Genomic DNA, 25,546 nt, shown 5'->3' with positions numbered 1-25,546 from the left:
CGTTTTTAGATTTTTTTTTTAATTTTTTTCTTAAAAGAAAACGGACCCTCCGTTTTCAGATTTTTCTTTTTTTTTTAATTTTTTTAAATCAAAACGGACCCTTTGAGTTCTTTGCTGCAGTTCTCGCATAGTCCGATTTTGCTTTGGCAAGTCCCTCGATCCGATTTGCATTTAAACTGACACCATACAAATGTAAAGCTCTCTAACTCCGTCCAGCACCAATATTGATTCCATAATAAAATCAATTTTCGCACTGGCCGCACACTATTATTTTTCTTTTTCCTCAATAAATTTTCTGAAATTTGAGTTTTAAATTTTAATTATAGAATGATTAGAAAAAGCCTATGTTGTTCTCTATGACATTTTAGCCTCTAAAATTTTTTCAAGTCAAATACTTTACTTTTTTCAACAAATTTTAAACAGTAAATTAGTTTTTAATATTTTCTTATAATATTTTTGTAAAAAAATTAGATAAAACACTTGTAGTTATTGAATAAAGATATAATAGTTTTTAGAAAAATTTAAATCAATCTTTTATAAAGATAAACAATTTGATGTGAAGATTAATTTATATTATAAAATAAAAATTTAAAAATTAATTTAATAACTAAAATTTATTGAGAATTAAAATATATATCTAATTAAAAAACTTTTAGCAACTAATTTAGATATTACTCATCATATAAATATCGGTTCCGCTAAAACATGATATAATTTCTAAATTCTAATTTTAAATAATTAATTAAAAATTATCTTTAAAGTAAAAAAAAAAATGAAAAGGGTAGGACTGGAAATATGAGAGAGTAGACTATGGAGAAGAAGAATCTTCATTCTTGAAAAGTTTAAAGCTTTAAGCATACTGCACCTGCTTCCTCCTTTAACACGCGGAATTCATCTTCCAGGTATATACAACTCTATATTTTTCTTTGTTGTTTGTTTCCCGAGAAAATTCAATTCTATATTTTCTAGGTAAAAGTTTTCAACCGAAGTTTTTGGGGTTTTTCTTTGCAATGGACTCGTCTCTCTTTCTCTTTCGGATTCGATGAGAATTTAATGATGCTAAGCTGTTTTAGATCACCTAATGTTTCGTCAATTAAGTTTTAGGGTTTGTTAGTTTGTGAATTTTTCTGCTTGATTGTGAAGTTTATCAAAATCGTGGGTTGTGAACTGTAGAACGTAATTGGAGTAGTTCGATTTGCCCAATTTGGATTCAGTTTTTTTCGCGTTGCTTAATGTTTACTGTGTAATGAAAATAAAAATTGCTTTTTGTTTATTGAGTACTAATTATCCACAAGGTTTTGAATTTTCACTGTTAACTGTTAAGTACCTTACTCTTCCCAATCATGGTGTGCTTTCTCTTTCAAATGCTTAGTTCAGAGTTTATGTTTTATCAGTTTGTGTATCTAGTTGCTTTCATGCTTTGACAATCTTTGACTTGTTTGGAATGTCGTCTTTGAGTAGCATTTTCAGAGTTTTCTTTTCTTATTATTTGGTTTCTATTAATTGTAGTGTTCTGAGGCTTAAAGGCTTACCACATGACTTGTTATGTTTTTTCTCCAGCTGATCAGGTCACTTGTTGATTGCTTTGAATAATTTTGGTGTTTGAAGAGATCATTGTATTCCAAAATGAGGTAATGCAAGCAAGTAATTTTCTGTTTGTTAGTTGCTTATGCTCCAGCTTCTTGTATATTTTGTATTATAATATAAGGAGAAAATTAGACGAATTTGTTTGTCCGGGTAATTTGCACTACATTCTACTATGGATGTTTCTGAACAGTTAATACCTTCCCTTGAGTTGAAAATTCATCTTCTAAGACCATCTTAGGAATTAACTCTTTTAAAGGAAAGGGTTGAGATGGGTTTTATATGTCCATCAATGGAAATATTCCCAAAACCATGATGCTAAATTGAGAGCCTATGAAGGAAAAGAATGACACCCTTTTAGTCAAAAGATATTTTCAACATAACCTTCTCTGGGTCTGGTGGTATGTTTACCTGTTCAGCAGAAAGTGTGTACTGTGTACAAATGCAAGACTAAAGGGGATAGTACACATCAAACACTCCTTAGGTCAAAATAAAGAAAGGAACAGGAATGGTTCCAAATCCTATTTGATCCCTTTTGATATACTGGAAATCTGTTGGTTCGGCTAATTTTATAGGTATATTACGTTGCCTGTTTAATGAACATGATTGTCGATAGAAGAATGAAAATTGTTATGGAGTCCCCTCTTGCATTTCTCCGCTGATAGGATATATCTTTATAAAGCATCATCACCATGTTTTTTATTTATATAATGTCTTATTTTCAAGCACATTACATTGCAAGTTCCAAATATGAATTTTTGTTACACATTGTAGGGGACGCGTAAGATGGGACGAAGCTAACATTGGAGAAATTGAGGCAAACAAACCTGTGAGGCAGAAAATTACTGAGCCTAAGACTCCATATCATCCGATGATTGATGACGACAGTATGTAAAGAAGATCATCTAAAGTGCATATTTCATGCTGCTTTCTTGTTCACATCAATTTTTTAACTAGTAATTTGTATTCAATTATGCATGCATTGATATACCTATTCTTGCAAATAATAGTTTGATTGTATTTCAGCAAGGGGGAAAGGGATATTTTACTGCTTTAAACTACAGTATTGCTTTTAGTGTTCTCTTAATGGATTTTTAATAGTTTTCAAAATTTTCATTTCAAACATTTACTTAGGCTTTGGTGTAGTTCGGTTTCTTTTTGTAAAAAATATTAAGGCTCCGTTTGGTTAATGTCCATGACCATCAGAGACATGGACACGGTGGTACGTGTACACCGTTTGTTTGCTGAGACATAAAATTTTAAAAGACACGGTTACACACAGATACACATAAAAGACATGTATTTAGTGTATCTCTTTCAAGCTGTGACACTAAGACACAATCCATGAGACACAGATTTTTCCAATTCTATCCCTAATTGTTTTTTAAAATTTCAACCATTGTCCTTTATCTTTAACACTTGAGTTGTTTTAGTTTGGGGATAAAATGGACTTTTGAATTAAATACATGTGTCTTGTGTATTATCACCAAACATGTTATAAATTTTGTGTATCTTTGTGTTCATGTGTATTTGTGTCTTTGTGTCTATGTCTCTATTTTTTTGAGACAACAACCAAACACTGCCTAAGTTAACATTGTTAATGACTTAATGGGAGTTCTAGAACACGATTTATGTGTAGCAACTGTTCTGAAATAAACTAATCTTTTAGGTTCTCTATCCCCTGTACGAGGAAGTTTTGATGCATGTATTGGTGATGAAAATGATAATCACACCGTGCATGCTGAAGCAATATGGAGTGCTCTGAATGACATGGCTTCTAGTAGCCAGAAAGGTGCTGGACAATCTGGCGGTTGGTCATCTGAAGATGAGGCAGAAGCAATGGATCAAGATGGTGATGGTATGATACTGTTACTCGACCTTCGTTTGGTGGTTTCATCACATATGATTGTCATTCTTTCATTTCGTAATAGTATTTGCTCATATGTCCTGTTGTGCTTCTCCTCTAGGGGACTTTTGGTTTTGATGATTGATTTTTTATCCAATAATTCAAATATTTGAATAACTAATTTATCATACTATATTTACTTTATTGCATAAGTTGGGTTTGTCCATCAAAATATTTCTAAAGAAAACATCACGGTAGTAGTGGATTAATGATGTGCATGGTATTGAATTGAAAGAGTACCCTTACATCTTGTTAGTTTCTGAAACAGAGAGGAGCTTAAGGTTTAAAGAACATAGAAAGGCCCACTATGACGAATTTCTGAAAGTTAGAGAGTTGCGGCAGAAGGGGCTTCTTGAAGAAGAAGAAGAAAAGGATGAGGATGATGGTTCTGTACTTTGTAAAGGAGAGTATGAATCTGAACCATCGTCTTCACTGAGTGATGGCGTCAAAGAGATAGATATTGAAGGGAAACAAAAAGTTTCAATGCCTTCATCTAATGGTTCTTAGACATTGGTTGATAAACAAAATCCATTGTTATTATTAGCTTTCTTTTTTTCTTTTAACATATATCATATCTGTGGGCTTAAAATAATGAATAACACTAAATCATGTACTGTATTTTTGTATTCTTGTATTATTGTTGGTACATAAGTTATTTCATGAAAATCTCTCTAAAGAATTAACAGAAGCAGAAAATAAGTAGTTCGTCTATGTTTTTTTGAGAAGTATCAAGTATAAACAAAAGTGTCCATTATGATCTAACCAAAGTGAAATAAATCATGGCTTCACATAGAGAACGCTTGTTACTGTTGATTGTTTGGCTGCTCCTTAAAATGTTTTCAACCATATCTTATATAATCATGATTAAATTATTAAAGAAAAACTCAATTGAAAGAATGAATTCTCCAAATGCTTTGCAAACTTAAATATAAGAAATAATTAAGAGGGAAAAAAGAGGAATAAATCAATTGCACATAAGTATGCAAATCTCTATTTATCGAGGAAATAAACATATTACTCATAATATAGAGGAAATAAAAACACTAGTATCCTACACCAAAACTCTCCGAATATAGAGAAAATAAAAACTCTCTACATAACTTTATATTATTCGTAAACTTCACTAAAGAATTAGAGCCTATATAAATCTCTATTCATAGACAAATATAAATACCTAATGACTAATATCATCAATACTTAAGAATAAAATGGAGGGGGGACTACTTGCATTTAGTCTCCTACTCTCCTCCTAACTTCTTGCCTTCTAGTTTTTATTCAATTTTGCTTTTAAATTTTTCAAAGTTTTATATTCTTCAATGTTTGGCCAAAGCTTAGCAACTCATATTTGACTTTAATTTGAGTTATTTTACCTGCTTAATTCTTCTTACTTCTAGTGTGTATAAAATGGTAATCAACAAGTCAACAACTTACATGAGTAAGCAATTATTAGATTCGTTTTGATTTGTCAAATATTTAACTTTTATAATCTTTTTCTTGTTTTCATCGGTATTAATAAATTTAATTTACACTTTTATTAGATATTTGAATGTGAGTTATCATATTAGAGACTTCTACAATCTTTTAGCAATTTGATCAATAAAGACAAATTTATTTATATATCTAACGCTTTTTAAAAACAACTTGCTATTAGAGATAATAAATAAATTAACAGATTTTATGCTTTTATTTTTCTTATAATCTTAAAAAAAAAAGTAGAATCTGATTAGTAAATTATTCTTTTAAATTTGATGAACAATTAATATAAAATATAAGAAATAATTGAAATTTGATAAGTAACAAACATTAAAGCACTCCATATCTAATAAAAAATATTAAAAGATGAGTTGTTTATATTATAAAATTTTTTCTTTGAACCCCATAAACTAACACATTATGATCCCTCAATTGCTCACTGTATCTAAATTAATCAATTATATATTTACATTTTTTCAAAAAAAAAAAAAAACACTTTTAGATAATATTCTTTTTTATTCAATCTAAAAATTTGATCTATCGACTAAAAAAATTATTTATTTAAAGTTTTGATTTAAAAATAATATTTTTGATCAAAATATTTTTTAAAAATAAAATAAAAGAATAAATAAACAAACTCGTTTAATTCATTAGACTTATTAAAAACGATTCCAACTAAAAAATAATGACTTACAAATAAAGCGAACTTGCCCTTAAATAAATCACCAAATTGACTCATTTAAAACTTCTAACAAAAAAAAATATCTATACGATATATTTTCAATACATATATAATAAGTAAAAAAAAAAATTTTAAATGTATCGTCATATTGGTGAGTTATTTTTAATTGTTGATCTTAATTATAAAGAATATAAATAATATATATAATTAAGATCAACGATTAAAAATAACTGACACTTCAAAATCTTTTAAGTAGAACCGGATGATGCAAAGGGAAGTATATATGTAGTACATGACATGTTTGACTGTTTGTGTTGGTTTCATATTTCGAAGCAAAAAGGTCACTCTCAAGTCTCAAGATTGATTTGGACTAACCATTGGTCGCCATCTGAACTTAGCTCATACCACTTCCTTTTTTTATGTTTTTTTCTTCTTTAATCCCCAAAATATCTTCTTCCGTGCATCACATTCATGAATCACAGAGATATTTTATAGCCTCATCATGGTCATGCCTATATCATTCACATTCATGATAAGTTAGAAAATTAACAAATTGTATAAGTTGAAAATATAACTACTATGTACATTATCATTTATTATGTATCTTAAGTTCTTTTATATATTAATTAATCGTCTTCAAGAAGTTATAAATTATACACTACAAATTAAAGTTAAAACAATCCTCCAGGTGATTTGTGTTTTAAGCGAAGTTTAGGAAACTAAGTACTAAAGAGAGTCTTCATTGTATATAATTAATTTTCATAATATAAAGAACTAAAAAGTAAGTTTACATAAGTGTTGTATACAAAGAATTATAGAATAAGAAAAAATTTAGGAGGCCAGCAACTTTTTTAAATTCTTGTCAGCGTAATCAGTAAGGAAAAGTGAATTATTGGATAAAATTTCACACTAATTTTACACCATTAAAATCATCATTGATGGCTATTTAATGGCTACAAATACCAAAAGTTGCTGGTCTCCTGACACTCTTCATAGAATAATATATTTTAATATATAATTTTTAAAATAAAGAAATATAGGGAACCAATGAAGTATCTATACAATGTGTACAATGGGGGTATAGGGATGTTCAATTAAGTAGGATATTAGATATCTATTATCTCTGGTACTCGAATGGTCTGAATAGTATGGGTGTATTGTGGTTGAGAAATTAATAGTATTTTATCTGGATGTTCATTTTTTAACTTATATTAGGCCAAATAAATAGCTCATTGTACACATTGTACAAATATTCTATTGACTCCCTAACAAGACTCTTTAAAAATTATTTTTAAATAAAATAGATAATTAAAAATTATTATATGATAATTTAATCAAATCTATTACATTATTTAACGATATTCAAATATTAACTTCACATAAAAATAATTACTTTTCACTCTAAAAAAAGTATCCTTATTATTTATTGAAAATTGAAAAGAAAGTTATTGATGATTATAAATAGAGAAAATCTTGTTTGTGTGAAGATTTTTTTCCCCCTAGTAGGTCTAGTATATATATAATCTTAGAGGATAAAATTGGGACATTGGAGGCTGAAATAAATTCCCACTTTGTTGTATCACTATTCTAGTGGTTTGTTAGTTACATCCTCTTCATTATTCTTCATATCAAAACCAAGAAACCCTCTTCAACCACGAGCATGGAGTCTCCAACATATTGGACAGAAGAGAAGCACATGCAATTCCTCAACACCATAGAAGCCTCCTTTGTCCGCACCATGCTCCAAAACAGCATAAACCGCCGCCGCTTCCTCCGCCTCGATCGCCACCTCCCGGACGCCTTCGATTCCACCCTCAACCACCGCCACCGCAACCGCAATTGTGCCACAAAACAGAATGCACCCTCAGGTACGTGATCCTAACCATCCAGGCTTCCACCGTTACACCAAATTAAAGTGTGGGTGAGTTGATAAGACAGCGTTTGGGTGGATGCATATTGTGGCATTTTTTCCGATTAATGCCTTTTGACTTGTGTGCTAGAAGCTGGTTTTTGACTTTGTGTGGCACCTGAACCAAACAGCATGTAACTAAGGGGACCCTGAAGAAAAATACATGTGGAATATGCCTTAGATATTTATTATCCGCATCAATCTTTTAGCTTTTTTTCTCTTTCTCTTTCTTCTTCTTTCTTTTTTTTTTTACTAAAGATATGAGGTTCGAACCCACAATTTCTTAATTGAGTATGAAAAAATTAGACCATTTGAAATTATGCTATTTTTTTCTCTCCACCTTTAATTATTATTCACTTCAAAAGTTTATAAACAAGAATATATGATAAATGACGGTATAAATTTATTAAAAATTATGTATTTGTGTATAAATATATATATAATTTAGTTTATTTTAATATGTATTTTATATTTTAATATATATTTTATTTTAATAATTAATTTTAATGGTTAATTATATCTTAAATATATATTTAGTGTGTGTCCATTTACTTAATTTGTGATAACGACTTGCCTGTTCTTTAAAATACATTTAGTGATCTTTGATATTTGTTTTGTTATAACATCATAGGAAATTAAGAAGTGAATAATGAAGTAGCTATACATACACTCGCTGAGTTGTTGATACTTGCTCATCATTTATTTATTGGATTCGTGTGGTGGAATATATTTTGAATATGATACTTATTCGATATTTATTTAATATATTTATCTTTTATATTTAATGATGTTTTGACAAAAAAAAATATTTTTTAATTTTAAATATATCTAAACACACTTTAATATTATTGTATGTCAACGTGTTTAATTTTATTTTTAATTTATATTTTTAAAATAAATTTAAAAATAATATATATTATTATTTATTAAAATAAAAAATATTTTAAATATTTTATATAATTAAAAATAATTAAAATATTAATTTATATTTTAATATCAATAAAATATTTAAATATTATTATAATTTATTTAAAAAATATTTTATATTTATATATATATATATATATTGTGTTTTTGTATCTTATAAAAAATTAAAATTTATATATTTATTTGCATATGTGTCATGTGATATTCTGTGTTTTTGTCCGTATATCATAATAAATTAGTATTTTTGAAACAATATATTAGATACTTAGGTTCAGTTTGGATAACCAACTTAATTAAGTTCCTTTTGATAAAATAACTTAAACAATAAATGACTATGTTAAAAGTAACTTATAAATAAGTTATTTTGTGTTTGTATTTTTAACTATAAAAGTGCTTATTTTATAGAAATGTAATGAAAAGTAGAAGTATTATGAGAGAAGTCATTTTTTTTAACTTCTCTATAAGCTCCAAAATAGCTTCTTAAAAAGTTGCAATTTGGTTTTAAAAATTGTACCAGACATTAATACTACTACTTTTCATAAGTCAAAAGTAAAAAAAAAACTACTTTTAGAGTTTCCCAAATAGACCCTTAATAATGTAGAGGTAACATTCAACCAACATTTAGATAGGCCCGTTAAAATAATTATAATCACAAACGTCTGAATTTAAATTTATGAGTGTTCCTCTCACCTACAAATTTCAAAACAAAAACAGAATCTCCAAATAGATAATTTCATCTAACGATGTTTAAGTATAAATATACATTGGAAATTAGCTAAGTAATATGTGTATTATACATATAAATATATAGTAATTAATTTTTGGTGATTGATTTTTAGGATGCACATTACACTTTTTATACTAGTTAAATGATATATAGGAAGGTGAGAGATATTAATTAAAACAATCAAATTTTTAATTATGCATCTTGTTGAATATTTATTGAAATAATATTATATAATTAATAAAATTTATCAATTTTAACCCAAAACTTAGTTAATACTAAATACTAAATATTAATTTTAAATTTTAATAGTATAAAATTAAAATATTAATCTAAAATATTGACTAATTAATATTATTGATATAAGAAAAATGTTATATGTATAAGGTCTTTTTTAAACTAATTTAACTAAGTTAAACAATAAAATTTAAGTAAATGAGTGAGTAAGAATAATTAAAATAATTATTATTGTTGACGTTAGATCAAATTAATTGATAAAAAATTTGTATGTATAATATTATTCTAAAAAAATATTAACTTCCTAATATTTTGTCTTTCTAACCTGATTTTAGTTGAGTACCATTTTCCTTTTGAAACATTTAGGATATGAGCTTGAGCTTGCAAAGATTCTCTTTCATTTATATGTATATTTTTAGATTTTGTTACAATGACTTTTATAAACAATGTGAATAATGAATTTTTAAATTGATCCAACAAAATAAAAAATAATTTTATTAGGAAAACAAGAAGGGTATAGCCAACAAATATTTTTAAATTATATTCTATACTAACTATACTAATTAATAACATTAATTGTCATTAATTAGTGATTATTTAAATTTTTTTTTTAAAAGATACAAAATTAATGATTATTAATTGCCTCTTCTTACTCTAATTCATCTTTTACCATTTATTACGCAAACACTATTTCTTCTTTACAAAAAAATTTTCGAAATTCCAAAAAATAAAAAGCACTAAAACATAAGATAAAGAATTATTCAAATCCCAAGAAAAAAAACATACAAAACATAAGAAAAAGAATCATCCAAAACTAATAAAAAGAATCATCCGAAATGTAGAAAAAAGAAACATAAAAAATAGTTAAAAAAATCATTCAAAATTAAATAGGAGGAAGAGAAGAAGAGTCGCAGGGTAGCCAGTGACGACGTCTTGGACTGCGTTACGTGGACAGTGAGGATACTCGCAGTGGCGTGTTGCGATGAGTGAAGGAGTCGCCACGGATCAGAGTAGTTGATCGCGCGTTGCAATGGGGACCTGGTGGTAACTGCGTCGCGATGGATAGAGAGTTGTGGGGTGCAAGTGGCGAGCGATGGGGAGTCGCGAGCGGCAAGGGTGCGTCAGGCAAGCGATTGGGAGTCGCAATGGGACACGAGGAGGGTGAAGTAGAAACGCGATGGTAGCTGTCTTTCATGCGCGAACGGCAGATGAGGTGGCGGAAAAGGATGCAAGGACGACCGGTGATAGCGCACGAGGACGGTGCTGTGGCGACGCTAGCGGCGCGAGGACGAAAGATTTGTGATTTTGTATGGTGAATGGTGAGTGGAAGTGAAAATAAATTAGGGTAAGTTTTGATTCAAAAATGCCATTAACGTCAATTAATCAAATTTTAAATTTAAAAAAATAATTTAAAATTAATTATTATTAATTGAGTTGTTCAATTCTTAGCTGGTGGACACTTGGCTCCTTATACTATTTGCACATAAACCTTAATTGACATTGAGATAATTATCTACACATCTAGTGAATTGAACATCCAGTCATTATTAATTATACATGAGTAAATCAAATCAAAAGAAATAATTATTCAATTAAAAATAATAAATATAATTATCTGTATACCTATTAAATTGAATATCCGACATTCATATTATTTAGCTATACTTTTTCATATTTTTTTCATCAAAAGATCTTATGTGCTTTTATCATAAAAGTAGTTGTTTTATTTGATCTCTATATTTTATTTTTTTATATACGACGGATAATTCAGTGGGTCTAGCCATCATCAGAAGAACAAAGAGATCATCGTTGTCGTTCAATTCATTAGAGGATCAGGTTTGTTTTGCTTATTTAAAATGAATATTATATATATAAAAAACTAATGATCAAATTAATCATGTACAAAAATACTATTTTAATACTAAAATTAGTCATTAAAATATAATATATTTTAAAATATAAAATATATATTAAAATAAATTAAACTATATATATTTATATATAATATATAATAACTAATTTTAATATACATCTAATATAATTAAAATATATATACACATATATTAATTCAACATATATTTTATATAAATAATAAATTAAATAATTAATTTTTTATGTATAAATAACACACAAGATTTGAGTGTGTATTCTAAAACAAAACATGATGAGAAAAAGGCAGGACTAATAGGTAATTTCAACGTGAACAGGTGGTCCCACAAGTTGGAAACGAAGGTGAAGCTGCGTAGCTGCGTTAGTGATATCTTAGTGATGATCGTCAAAAAGATAAAGTGGCAGCACAGAATTAATGTTTTTATCTTCAATCCGACTTTCTTTAATTTCTTATTGTTCCCTTCTTCATTGGTATTAGTTTAATTTTTTAAAGCTATGAAACACGGACACTTTGTTGAGTTATTGTGTCTGTGTGTTCGACACATTTTAGACACAACACTCATCGATCGTTTGACACGCGTGTCTGTTGTGTCTAACTGTGTCTTAATAAAAAATAAAAAATTCTTTTCTGGATACATCTGTACACACTTGGACACACCTAAATATCATCACGTGTCAGCATGTCCAATTTTATTCTTAACATATATTCTTAAAAATAAATTTAGATATAGCATATATTATTATTTATTAAAACAAAAAATATTTTAAATACTTGATATAATTAAAATAAAACATTAAAAATAATAAAAAATTTAATTTATATTTTAATATTAATAAAATATTAAAATATTATTACGATTTATCTAAAAAATACTTTATATTTTATATGTATGCGTGTTTTCGTGTCATATAAAATTTTAAAATTCGCATGTCGACGTATCCTGTATCGTGTCGTGTCCCGTGTTCGTGTCAGTGTCTTATATCATAGCTTTGAAGGATTCCTTCACCCTCCTTGTACTTGACTTTTTGTCAAAGTTTGTATGTGAAGTTGTGAACTCTAAAGTCTAAAGTCTCTCTATCTAGCTAGCTCGTAATTTTCATGATCTTTTTTAATTCAATTGAATTCGTGTCATTTAAGATATAGTGGTGGCCTTGCCATTAGTTTTGGGAGATTGAAGCTTACCTTTTTTTAATATATAGTTTGCTATGGTTGAATTGGATTGAGTGTTTATTGTTATTTCATTGTTATATAAAAGCTACACACTATTATGGGTCACAAAGATATTTAGAATAATGTGTATGTTTGAGTAGTGCACTTTAATCACAAGATATATACAAAAGCGGTTCAACTAGGTATCCTTTAAAAATCGTACAATATTCAGCCTTTTATTATAATAATTAAAAAAAATTAAAACAAACACAACTAAAAATTATGAATAGATTTATTATCTTTTTAAAATTAAATACACATTCAAAATACAATCTAAAAAAACTAAAATTTAAAATTTAAATTTTAAATTTTTGTTTCAGATTTAATATATTTAATTATTAATATATTATAATTTAAATACATATCTAAAAATCAAATTATTCAAAATTCAAAATTTTGATTTTAAAAATATAAAATAAATCTTAAACTATCAAATTATTAATTAAACTCGTACAAAACACTCAAAGAAGTAGAGAAGTCACGTTTGTGCCATGTCGAAAATTCAGAGGCGCACATAGAAAACTCAGAGGTGCACATCGAGAAGTCATCCTCCGCTGTCGTTCATCCTCTTCCGCGCTCATCCTCAACGCTGCCTTCCTCCTTTTCGGCGCTCATTTACAACGCTGTCTTTTTAATGTTTAAATTTAAATTTTAGATTTATGATTTTGGATGTGTTTTAAAAATATTTTCTGTATAACATCATAATTTTAGATGTGTTACAATTATTTTTTAATGTTTAAATTTAGATTTTAGATTTATGATTTTATATTTTCTGTATAACTTCATAATTTTAGATGTGTTACAATTATTTTTTAATGTTTAAATTTAAATTCTAGATTTATGATTTTGGATGTGTTTTAAAAATATATTTTGTATAACTTAATATTTTAGATGTGTTACAATTGAAAAAGAAACTATAATTAAAAATATTTTAGTTTATGTATATAATTATATTCGACCATTCATAATTGTATTATTAACATTTATATTGTATTATTAAAGTTGACTGATTTTAGATGTGTTTTAAAAATATTTTGTATAAAATATCATACTATCAGATGTATTATAATCGAAAAATAACAACACAATTTTAAATTAATTGTTGATTATATACTTTATTTGTAACAACTTTATTAATAAAATTAAATAAGATCAACCTTGTTCCAATTAAATCAGCAGTGTTTTTATGTTTAAATTAAAATATAATTAAAAATATTGAACATGATATTTCTTAACAAATTACATAAACACATGTGTGAAAAATAATGATACCTTTCATCAATGCAAAATGAGAGAGTGCTTCAGATGGAAGGTGGTGATGGTCTTTACCAATGAAGACGAGATGGAGAATTCAGCTAGCAGCGTCCTTTTTGGTTTGAGATTCACTAATGCGTGTGAATATCCCGTAGAATAAGAAATTTAAAAAATTGTATCTGTTACGTGAAGTTACGAAAGTAAAGTAAAGTCACCGTAACCACCAATGAAGTGGGTGTGTTTTAAAATTTAAATTTAAATTAAAATTTAATTATAGATATGTATCTACAAAATAGGAACATGTTACACTAAAAAAATAATTAAATATTATTTCAATCTGATTAAAGACTGATTAATATTGTACAACTAGCATTTCCCATACAAAAGATACTTGAAGTCATTATAAATGCTCGTGATATCACTTTCAAAAAAAACTTAAACTAATATAAAAAATACATGAATTATTATATTTTTAACATATTTTTTTAAACAAAAGTTTTTTTTTTAAATTTGTTTGAACCTTTTTACATAATCTTTTATTTATCTTGTATTTATATTTTTATAGTTTAACAAATATAACTTTAAATTTTTTATATTTTAATTATAAAAATTTTAATTTATGTCATGATATTTTTTTAAAAAATTTAAATTAATAAAAAATATAAATAATTATATCTTTATTAATAAACCTATCATACCACTCCCTAATAAGTTGATGTACTTGATATTGTTCATTTCAATGTTATTTGCATTCACATACATGTCGTCGCTCGTCTTTTCTCTTGCAAAAGAAATTAAAGAAAGTTATATATCCTAAGCAAAGGATTAAGCTATCAAAAAAGGTTAATCAAGGATGAAAGATATAGGTCTAATTTGGGTAAATAATTTAATTAAGGTTCTTTTAAAATAATAATTTAAATAATAAATACTTATATTAAAAGTAATTTATAAATATGTTATTTTGTATTTGGTTTTTTAGTTTTAAAAGTGTTTATTTTAAGTAAAGAATAATAAAAAAATTTTTATTATGATCGAAAGAAATTATTTTTTTAATTTTTTTATAAGTACTAAAATAATTTTTTTAAAAACTATAATTTAATTTTAAAAATTATATCAGACATTAATATTAGATATTTTTATAAGATAAAAGTAAAAAAAAATAACTTATAAACCTATATAAACGGAGATAATACGAGATATTTTATGAAAGCCATAGGTAAAGTTAGTTAAAGATAGTTATTAGATTATCATATTATTTAGGCGTCTTGGGATAGATATAGAATGGAGAAAAAAAAAAAAAGTCGTTGGTTTTTTAACCGATATATGTTGGGTATATGACATGATAATAATTGTATGTATGTTATAGTACAAAGTGGATAAGGTGGAGAGAGTTTCGAGTTTTCAACCTTATCTGTATGGCGGGGAGATGGTGACTTCTTGGTTAATGCTTTTCAATTTCCAATCTAACCTAAATTCGATGATGCACATATATACTTATGTACTTCTTTTAAGTAATTAGGTATATATATATTTTATTTTCCATCTCATCGCCAACTTTGCATGATTTCTCTAGATCATGTATGTCATGCCATTTTTGTTTAATTTTAATTTTCTGTTGTATTTTGAGAACATCTTTGTGTCTTTGCAATTGAGAACATCTATCCATTTTGCACTAGTTTTATGGACTGCCACATTTTAAACGAAGTAACCAAATTATCCATGAATCCTATTTGGGCCATTTAATTGGGCCCATTTGCCTACTTGGGTTGTTAACTAATGAAATATGTCGAAAAAAAAAAAACACTAATAGAGCATACGTGCAGTGAACGAGCTACAACTCAAATGGCATAGTCTCTCCCTCCCCCACCTAAAAGTCTCGGGTTTGAGTCCCACTATCTGTAATCGATCGAAAAAATCTCCTAACTGGCGTGGTAAGGATGAATTCATTTAAACTATGCCAAAATTACTAGATTATCCTATAAACAAATTCGTTGGTATTTTGTTCTCCCAATTTTTATATAAATTACATAATAGTAGCAGTTCTGTTTTAGGACAATATAAAAATTTTGGAGTGTATAGTTTAAATAAGTAAATTTTAGACTCTATTTTGCTAACTACTTTTTTTTTTTTTAGAATAGTGATGGCTCTGTTTTGCTAACGTGCTTTTCCTTCGTTCAAAAAAAAATAGCACATAAATATATTATTTTAATTTTTAACCTGTAAATTAAAAGGCATATAAATTTCAAATATCCGCAATACAAACATGTCCCAAAAGAAAAATTTGTTCATTTCTTCAAAATGACACATTTACCCCTAGAAATATGTCCATCTCCCAAAAGAATCAACTATGTTAATTTCTTCATATATAAAGTGACATATTTATTTATCCCTTAAAAAATTGAAGAACAACAACAATAATATAGCATAGCGGTCACTTTCCTTTATTGGATAATTATTTATTGTTAGCTTTTCATCTTAATTCTTCCATATATAGGATAAGCAGATAAAATCATCATGGTTGTCTCTAAAATCTAAATTGGTGGATGCAGTAACTTTGGATTCCATGGTATGGGGGACCAAGGGACATAGAGCATATCATTTATTTACAAATTAGGAAGGAACCCATTCATTTGGATGTTGTGAAATACTTGGTAGTCCCTGGAAACAAAACAATTATATATATAAGAAAATGATTCATTTATATCTATCTATTATTCAAAGGAACTATTATTGCTTTGGTCTCATAAGGAATAATATGGTCTTTGTGTGTATCTTTCTATGACTCTGTATGTCTTCAATCTCTACAACATATATTGTGGTCATTGACATGATTAAGATATATACTAATACTAATACTAGCTTATTTATATCAATGTGTGAATAGCGGCGTATCATGTATTATATATACGTGTGTGTATGTGATAGATATTATGTTATAATAGCATAATATGAAAGTAAGAAATTAACACTTATTATATATTATGGGGCATCACAACTAAAATATTCAAGTAGCAAGGGACACTTGTGAGGTCCAAATCGCTTTGTTTTTTCTAGTATTCTCCAGAGAATCTGTTTGCATCAAATAATATTTTTCTTTTTCTTTTCTTTTATCTATCTTTGAAAGGAAATGGTTAGACTTAGACAAGATGACAGTTAAGTTTTGGAACCTGAAGAAGCTTTTATCTTAGAGGTTTGGTGTTGTTTAGTGAGGAATTAGTTGATCCATTTCCATGAGATCAGTTTCCCCTAGACAGGAATTAAGTTAATGGACCAAACTAATTAGCTCTCATTGATCTGGTAGCTTATAGGTACTACATATAAAAAATTAAAATTTATAATAATTAAATGTGAATTCTCTTGCTACATGCAAGGAGGAGAAACTAATAAAAGGTTAAAGCTAAATAGAAACTCAAAATCGTTATGGGACCCAGTAAAATTACATACATAAATAATATATGAATAATGCTAAATAATAATATTTTTCAGTCAATATCAACTATTTTTTAAAGTTTTTTATTTATTTTAAATTATATATAAGTCTTTTACTCTAAATATTTAATTATAAATTATAAATTTCAAATTTAAAAAGATAAAAATAAAAAACTAGTATTTATTTACTAACTAAAAATAAATTACATATATTTTTTCTTTATAATTTATATATTAATCAAGAATAGGGCTCACTGCCACTCATTCCCCAATAGTAACAAAACCCGCTGCTTTAGGGTAAAGTAATCTACTGGGAACAAAAATACATGAAAAATGATATCTATGTTATTTGTGTATAATTTTTTTTATATTTTGTATGAGATAAAATATAAATTTTATTTTTTACTTTATATTAGTTATTTTTAACTTAAAAATATAAGTAATATATATATATAATAAATATAAAATTCTTTAAAAATTATATCCTATAATCCTAAGAATAGATAGTTGGAGTGAAATCAAAAGAAACCTAGCTAGCCTTCTCTTTCTCTCCCGCCATAGCCTTTGAGGAGAAATATCACTGTTGCTTAGTAAGAGTGTCTGGGATTGTGGGGCTTCATATTCTATAATTTCTCTTTTTATAAAACAAAGATCTAGAACTTACCTTAAAAAGCAGAAATACGTATATATAATGTAAATAGAAAATCCATTTGACATTCTAATATCTATTTAGAATTTAGGATAGATAAAAGTAAAAATAAATAAAAATGTTATTAAATTTGGATATAATCTGGTATTCACATTGTTTACAACTCTTATCTTTTATCTATCTAGCGAAATTGATATTGAAAAGCAACTTTGTTTTTATCAATCAAAATATCTTAGGTAGTATTTATTTTTGGAGACAGGACACAAATACATAGACAATATATGTTTAAAAAGTATTTAAAAATAGGGGATATGATAATGATGGATACGAAATTTAAAAGAATGGACACAAATTTTTTTATAAATTTTGTTTTTTTTATTCATAGATATTTTTTATTATTCTACTATTATCTCTTTTTTATTTTTCCTTTTCCTGCTCTTTCTCTATCTCTTTCTTTTTCAAGTACTCTTTTATTTTTATAGAATTTTTTATTAGGGGTGAATAATTCTTTCCTTCTTATCATTTTTACTTCAATATCATTTTAACTTTGTATTATATTATTTGATTTGTAATAAAAATAATTAGTCTTAAAATTTTTAAAAGATAAATATTATCAAAAGTAAAATTGATCTTTTAAAATACTAAAAAATAATTTATAAGTTGTAATTAATTTTATATAATTTAAAAAAAATCAATTTTTTTGAAAAAAAAATCAGTTTTTAGATTAAAAAAAATTAATTTTCTAAATAAAAATTTTATGTGCAAAAACTAATTTTTTTCATGCAAAAACGGATTCTTTTAAATTAATTTTTTATTTAAAATTAATTTGGCTTATTAACTTAAACAAAATTTTTTATTAATCAAACTCAGATTTATTCTTTTTGTTAATCTTAACCATATTTATTCTTACATATTAATAATAAATTTAAAAATAAAATAATTATATTTATAAATTTTATTTTAATATAAATATTATTATATATTTTTTTATTAAAATTTTTTGCCTCTTCAAATATTTTTTTCAAGTTTTGTCTGTACTCCTATGGTACTCTCATTTTTTATTAAATTAATTTATATTTGATGTAAAAAATTTAAAATCACATAATTATTTTAGTCATTTCAAATAATATTTTAGTCTTATTTATGTGTATTCAAACATAATATTAGATATTATACTAGTGTCTTGTATATTATATCCAAACACAATACACAAAAAATAATTTTTAGTATATCTTTGTGATCGATTAGATGAACGATCTTACTAGCTTAAATCTATCTATCCGCTTCATTCTGTTATTTTTAGCAGTTACATATATTAAAAAAAATTAAATTTTAATTTAAACTAAGTATCTATTAAGTTGAACTACTCAGTTTGAGATTAGATCTAAAATTCTATTTCTAAGAATTTTGAAAGATAAGAGCAAGAACAAAGATATATAAATTTCTTTAGTTTCTAGAGGAACTTTTTTATCATCTATTTGATCATGTATTTTTTATTTTATTTTTAATAATCACGATTTATTAATATTCAATATTTAAATATCTTAACTTTTAAGTATTAAATTATAATTTTAAAATTTTAAATCTTAATAATATAAAAAATAAAATATTGATTAAGTATACTAAATAATGTTAATAAAAAAACATTAACATTTAATATTTTTATTATAAAAATTCAGAAAATAAATAATAAAATTGATATGATTGGCTTTAAAATTAAACTAAATTAAAAATTTTTAAATATATTGATATATCAATATTTTAATAAATTTTAATTTTTAATCTTAATTATATATATTATATATATTTTTTATAATTAAAATTAACTATTAAAATTCATTAAAATAGTACAGTATGGGTACACTTGAAACTTCTCATAAGGTATATGAATTATGAAAGAATTTAAATGATGGCGTTGTATGTATGGTTATTGTGATAGTTGATGAGTGAGGTGGATTAAATAAATTTGGTGGCTAAGAATGTGTAGAAGTTTCTTGGGTGGCAAAAAGAGGCGTGTAACTCATATTACAAGGATCGCAGTTAAAAAGAGTTAGCAAGACCCTCACATAACGTACGTCACTCGGAGACAAATGCGGTAAACAAATCCTTTCACACGGAACTTTCTCGACATAAGACGTAACGCAGTACCTTCTCGCCCCTTCCTTTTTGTTTCCCACCCCTGACCCCCCTATCCTTCTCTCCATCTTTCTCTCTCTCCCCTTCATTCCCTCCTTTTATTATTATTATTCCCTCACATCGGAACCTTCTAGAATCACCTCTTTCTCTCTCTCTCATCCGACTCCTCCATGACTCCGCCTCCACCCACGCCGGTGGACACCTCCGATTCCCCCGCTACCGGCGGTGAGTCTCAGAGATCCATTCCGACTCCCTTTCTAACTAAGACCTACCAGCTCGTTGAGGACCAGTCCATTGATGACGTCATCTCCTGGAACGACGACGGATCCACCTTCATCGTCTGGAATCCTACCGTCTTCGCCAGAGACCTTCTCCCTAAGTATTTCAAGCACAACAATTTCTCCAGCTTTGTTCGCCAGCTCAACACCTATGTAATTCTTTTACTCCTTTCTTTTCTTTCTTTTAAAGATTCCTGTTATTGTTATTTTATTTCCTAAATCTTCTGGAATTTCATGTTTTTGTGCAGGGCTTTAGAAAAGTTGTACCTGATCGGTGGGAATTCTCCAACGACTGTTTCCGCCGGGGAGAGAAGCGCCTCCTCTGCGAGATTCAGCGCCGGAAGATCTCCACGCCGTCACCGTCGCCGTCTCCCACGGCTGCCGGGATTGCCACCGCCACCGTCGCGGTTCCTTCTCCGATGCCGTTGACCGCCATACCCACGGCGATGCCGATAATATCACCGTCTAACTCCGGCGACGAGCAGGTGATATCGTCGAGCTCTTCGCCGTCGCGAGCCCCGGCGGAGCTCCTCGACGAAAACGAGAGGCTACGGAAGGAGAACGTGCAGCTGACGAAGGAGCTCGCCGAGATGAGATCGCTTTGCAACAACATCTTCTCCCTGATGTCGAATTACGCCACCACCAACGCCGCCACAACTACCACCACAAACAACAGCAACAGCAACCAAATCAATGGAAGCGCCCAAGGAAGCAGAGATTCCGCTTTCACGGCAGTGAGGCCGCTAGATTTGATGCCGGTGAAGAGGAGTTCGAGCGGGGAACCGTGGACGGAAACGGCGACGGCGATGATGGTGGAGGAGATGAATCCGAAGCTCTTTGGCGTGGCAATTGGAGCAAAGCGTGCGAGAGAAGGTGGTGGTGGTGGTGGTGGTGGTGAAGGAGGAGGAGGAGGAGGAGGAGGAGGAGGAGGAGGCGGTGGTAGTGCTGGTGGAAGAGAAGGGGAGGAGGATACGCTGTTGCGCCTTCATCAGCCTGGTTATGCGGACGTGAAATCGGAGCCGTTAGATTGCCAGAACCATCGCGATAATAGTAGTAATCAGGAGACCCCATGGCTGAATCAGTGCCACAGAGCGAATCAAAGAGTTTGCAATTGACAAGTGGCAGTGTGCAAGCTGTAGGGAGCATGTTAGATTTAGATACACGGTGGTGCAGAGAATCAGAGTCCGTGCACGCGGAGGCACACGTGATGAATCGGTCACGTGCGTCGTTTAACCGTATGGGACCGATTCCGAGAAGTTTCTCAGGGGGACGCATAAAAAGTCCGTCTCACTGTTCTCACTTCTCAGAAGAAAACAATACGTCTCGTCCTTTTCTTTTGTACCCTTTTTCTTTAGTTTCTATTTTATTTTTTTTTCAATTTTTTTTGGCATTATATATTTAAATTGGAACTTGGCCTGTAGATTTACCTCTGTTAGTGAGAATTTTACTTGTGGCTGTCAAACTTGGGAGATTCATAATCAATGTGAAGTTGTCAATATCCTGACAAAAAATAAAAAACCATGTGGATATATTGTAGTGGTAGAGTGGTAGTAAGTAGTGAAATGTTTCTATTTAGTAAATTTTGTGTGTTCCGCATAGGTAAAAGTAAGTCTTATCTTTTCAGTTTTCACGGATACGCATAGAATGTTTTTTGGTGTATGATGGAAGTATCAATCAAAATTAATTAAAAAGTCAGAAAATTGAAGGTAGTAATTAATTATGTGCTAATTTAATTCAGCGGTAAATTCAACTCCAAAAGGATTAACCGTTAAAAAAACGAACCAGTGAATGAGGGCAAAATGAGATACGAAATTAAAGGGGGGTGAAAAGGAAAAAGAAAAAAGAAAAAATATTCTGGTAATTAAAAGGAGATTAAGTGGCGGACAGAAAGGAAAAAGGGCACAAATTTTCCTTTTTGTTATTGCTTATTGTGAAGATAAGGCTAGTAATAAGCAAAATGAACTAGCAAAAACGGGTCTAACAATGCAGTTGCTGCTTTTTTGCATTACGCTAGTCAAATTTGGAAGGCAACAATATAGTACTGGACTCATTAATCCATAGCTTGACGTTTATCATCTCTTTATTAAAGTTTAATTAGCAACTATATTAAATAATTGCATTTCTCATAAATTGATATGATCACTGACCAAGTATGTATAACGAACCATCCATTAAAGTTTCTTCCACAATTCAAAGAAGAAGAAAAAAAGTGGTCTACTTTTCCAAATATGGGCAAGGATGTTGAATGATTGAAGGGAAGAAAGCAGGTGTTGATGTTATGGTCACAGAAGCATAATAAAAGTGCAACTTTATGGGCTTCTCAAAGCTTCACAACACTATATTAATATAATATTAAGAATAAAATTTGCAAATAGCACTAGAGCACTTTTTCTTTATATTATACACACCGTCTAGTTAGTCTAGGCTGTAGATCTTTTTGAATAGAAGTATGGACATCGTTATCAGCCATATACATACTCATCAGAGGCTCAAAGGCTTCTCTAGAAGAAAGGTAACCTCCCTTTCGTTCCGTCAATTACCGAAGCTTTTGGAATTTCGAATACATGGCGTGTGAGAAATACCTATCACGCTCAGCTGCATTTGTTGAACCTAAATAATTCTCACATGTCCCGTCCCATTGACTTATTCCATTGCATGTTATATCTATCTTTTACACTAACTATTTAATTAATCAGCACGTAGTTAACACTTTGCTTAATTTCATTATCTCATGCGAATGCTAGTTTCATCGTTAAGGCTTTATTTAGATGTTTACTTTAAGTGCTAAACTTTTATTTAATTTGCTACTACTAACTTTTTCACACTATTAAACTAAGATAATCCATGCATTCAAGTGTCTTGCATATCTTTTCCCTTATTTCATTCCAAAAATAAATAACCATATAACATCAAAATCATCAAATCTTATTAATGTTAAAGTTGATTACTCTTATAATCTTTTAGCGGATTAGCGTATTTTCCCCTTCCTCATCAGTCATCCATGCATAATAAATACTTGCATGCAGATAAAAATGTTAAAAATGTTTTTTTTTAAAGATATTTTTAATAATTAAAATTTTACACATATAATGATATAATCGATTAAATTATGTTATTTTTATTAAAATTAGACCGAATACATCAATTTAGCCAAAAAATTAATAAATTAAATTTGAACTGATCTAAATTAATATTTTTTATAAAAAATAACTAAAATATTCATATATATATATATATATATATATATATATATATATATATATATATATATATATATATTTTGAAAACTCTAAATCTTAACCAAGTAAAAGGCTAGAATTTAAGATTTTTAAAATTAATATATAAAAGGAGTATTTTAGTCATTTTTTATAATAAAGATATTGTAGTCATTTTCTATAAAAACTAATATTAATTTAGACCAATTAGAGATTTGATTCACTATTTTTTTTCGATCAAATTAATTTGTCTGGTCTAATTTTGACAAAAATAACACGATTTAATCGATTATATATGTTAAATTTTAATTATAAAAAAATATCTTTAAAAAAAGACGTTTTAGACGTTTTTATTTGAGTAACTCCCTTCATTCTAAATCATTTATAACTATTATATTTACTTTTTGAGAGCGTTATCCTCACACTATTATTTAAAGTGAGTTTAATAGAGTTTTATGGGAGAAGTGTTCCTACTGTTTATAAGTATAAACATCTTATTTCATATTTGGTAAATAAAAAAGATATATTTGTATTTTCTAATAAATAAAATAAATATTTTAATTACGAATAACCGCTAATTTGAGGGTATTTATGAATTTCTATTAAATGACTTATCTTATTTACAATATAAACGAAATAAGTATAGTTTGAGACTTGGTACCAGCGACTGATATGGGAGTATGTGGAGAAACTCTTGGGTTAGATCCCCACACGATTTGCAGCCAAGCACACAAAGGAAGGAGTTGTTTAGCATCAAGATGACATGACTTTGGGACAGATCGCAGGCACGCACCATCAAGTGGCCATCATAATACGGCACCGCACTGATGTCACATACAGTGCCAGGGAGACAAGTCTGCAACGCTTGAAGCAATCGTGGTACCTTATTGTACAACTCCTCCCAATCACCATATATCTGCGTAATTGTCTTTTGTTTTGCCATTCAAACCTTCATGTACAACGGTTTGAAGCTGTCTCACTGTACTCTCTAGAACAGGAATGGTCACTGATGGACTGGACTGTATGAATGGCAGGATGATTCTGCATATTAGGTCACTGTCCAGCACTCCAGCTGTTGGTGATCCCATGATATAGTGGGCCAGACACGCGTGTGGTCCGCCAAATTTACACATCTCCCTAACCATTTTAAATATAGTCGAATAAAAATCTAACCAAAATAAGAACGACGAAGAAGAAAACAAATTAAAATACAGTAACACTACTCACCAATATCCCAGATTCTGTCGGAGAGCGACAAGAGACTTCAAGAACAGTTTTCCGTAAATTGACGGCAACGTACGTGGTACTTTAACCGATCCGACTCGACTACTCGATACTCGACACTTCTCCAAATGCTATAATTCTTCACACCGTGCAACACTGCCTCTCTGCTCCTGAATTTGTGACCAACCCGAAACTCCACACCACCATCGGTATTGTAATCGTCGGGGTTTTTTCGTGCATCGTGTCCAAATTCAATGTATGGTAGTGGCTTGGTACAGATAATAACTTTGGAATTGGACGCGGGACAGGCAAAAGGTGTCGAACTGATCCACCAATAGGAGTCTCAGGTATGAACTCATCGTCGTCGTCATCGTCAGAGGAATCACTTTCGTGGCTATCAGCAACATACTCTTCGTCGGATTCTTATCATTAACGTCCATGTCCTGCACTGGACTAGCACAGTACAACGGTTGTGGTGCGAGCGGAGGGTCATTTGGTACAAAATTCGAGCCACTAATACCACCACCACCAACATCACGAACATTCACAGAAAGCTCCATCACTTGTTCAACCATAATTCTGCCGTGCACGTCATTCATTAGGTGCACATGCTCGTCGCCATCCAGGCAGAATAGACGAAACTGAAATACACCATTCTCTGTCAGTGCTAGCATCCTATACCCAATTCTACCAACCTCTTTTCTCTCACCACCACCGACGTGCGTCAATATCATACTCTTTAACTCGAATAACGAAATTGCTCTTCGAGTTCAGAACGACGCAAGCTAAGACTCTCCCACTCAAATATAACCCCGCTGT

The 25,546-nt window shown here is 29.0% G+C and overlaps 3 protein-coding genes across 4 annotated transcripts; all 3 read left to right on the top strand.

The window, feature by feature from the left end:
• Positions 1-712: 712 nt before the first annotated feature.
• Positions 713-4,156, top strand: LOC112751772 (protein phosphatase inhibitor 2). 2 transcript variants are annotated; one of them, XM_025801019.3, is made up of 5 exons: positions 713-902; positions 1,561-1,631; positions 2,359-2,471; positions 3,254-3,442; positions 3,759-4,156. In XM_025801019.3, exons 2-5 carry the CDS (start codon positions 1,627-1,629, stop codon positions 3,995-3,997), a joined length of 546 nt encoding a protein of 181 aa, XP_025656804.1. In that variant the 5' UTR covers positions 713-902; positions 1,561-1,626; the 3' UTR covers positions 3,998-4,156. The 2 variants fall into 2 exon arrangements, with proteins under 2 accessions (XP_025656804.1, XP_025656805.1); XM_025801020.3 differs by having other exon boundaries at positions 889-969.
• Positions 4,157-7,142: 2,986 nt separating this feature from the next.
• Positions 7,143-12,391, top strand: LOC112751771 (uncharacterized). The gene is made up of 3 exons (XM_025801018.3): positions 7,143-7,513; positions 11,214-11,278; positions 11,650-12,391. Exons 1-3 carry the CDS (start codon positions 7,306-7,308, stop codon positions 11,686-11,688), a joined length of 312 nt encoding a protein of 103 aa, XP_025656803.1. The 5' UTR covers positions 7,143-7,305; the 3' UTR covers positions 11,689-12,391.
• Positions 12,392-19,905: 7,514 nt separating this feature from the next.
• LOC112751770 (heat stress transcription factor B-2a) lies at positions 19,906-21,629 on the top strand. The gene is made up of 2 exons (XM_025801017.3): positions 19,906-20,441; positions 20,537-21,629. The coding sequence occupies exons 1-2, from the start codon at positions 20,181-20,183 to the stop codon at positions 21,401-21,403; spliced, it is 1,128 nt and encodes a 375-aa protein (XP_025656802.1). The 5' UTR covers positions 19,906-20,180; the 3' UTR covers positions 21,404-21,629.
• The last annotated feature ends 3,917 nt before the right edge of the window (positions 21,630-25,546 follow it).

This window comes from Arachis hypogaea, chromosome 15 (genome assembly GCF_003086295.3).
Source record: "Arachis hypogaea cultivar Tifrunner chromosome 15, arahy.Tifrunner.gnm2.J5K5, whole genome shotgun sequence".
NCBI lineage: Eukaryota > Viridiplantae > Streptophyta > Magnoliopsida > Fabales > Fabaceae > Arachis > Arachis hypogaea.
This window is presented reverse-complemented; position numbering and strand designations above follow the sequence as displayed.

Excerpts from the sequence above, each read along its gene's own strand:
- LOC112751772 (XM_025801019.3), top strand. Across the intron at positions 2,472-3,253 it reads TCCGATGATTGATGACGACA|GTTCTCTATCCCCTGTACGA; the intron begins GTATGTAAAGAA and ends CTAATCTTTTAG. Across the intron at positions 3,443-3,758 it reads AATGGATCAAGATGGTGATG|AGAGGAGCTTAAGGTTTAAA; the intron begins GTATGATACTGT and ends TTTCTGAAACAG.
- LOC112751771 (XM_025801018.3), top strand. The coding sequence starts at position 7,306 with ATGGAGTCTCCAACATATTGGACAGAAGAGAAGCACATGCAATTCCTC. Across the intron at positions 7,514-11,213 it reads AAAACAGAATGCACCCTCAG|TGGGTCTAGCCATCATCAGA; the intron begins GTACGTGATCCT and ends CGGATAATTCAG. Across the intron at positions 11,279-11,649 it reads TCAATTCATTAGAGGATCAG|GTGGTCCCACAAGTTGGAAA; the intron begins GTTTGTTTTGCT and ends CAACGTGAACAG.
- LOC112751770 (XM_025801017.3), top strand. The coding sequence starts at position 20,181 with ATGACTCCGCCTCCACCCACGCCGGTGGACACCTCCGATTCCCCCGCT. Across the intron at positions 20,442-20,536 it reads TTCGCCAGCTCAACACCTAT|GGCTTTAGAAAAGTTGTACC; the intron begins GTAATTCTTTTA and ends GTTTTTGTGCAG.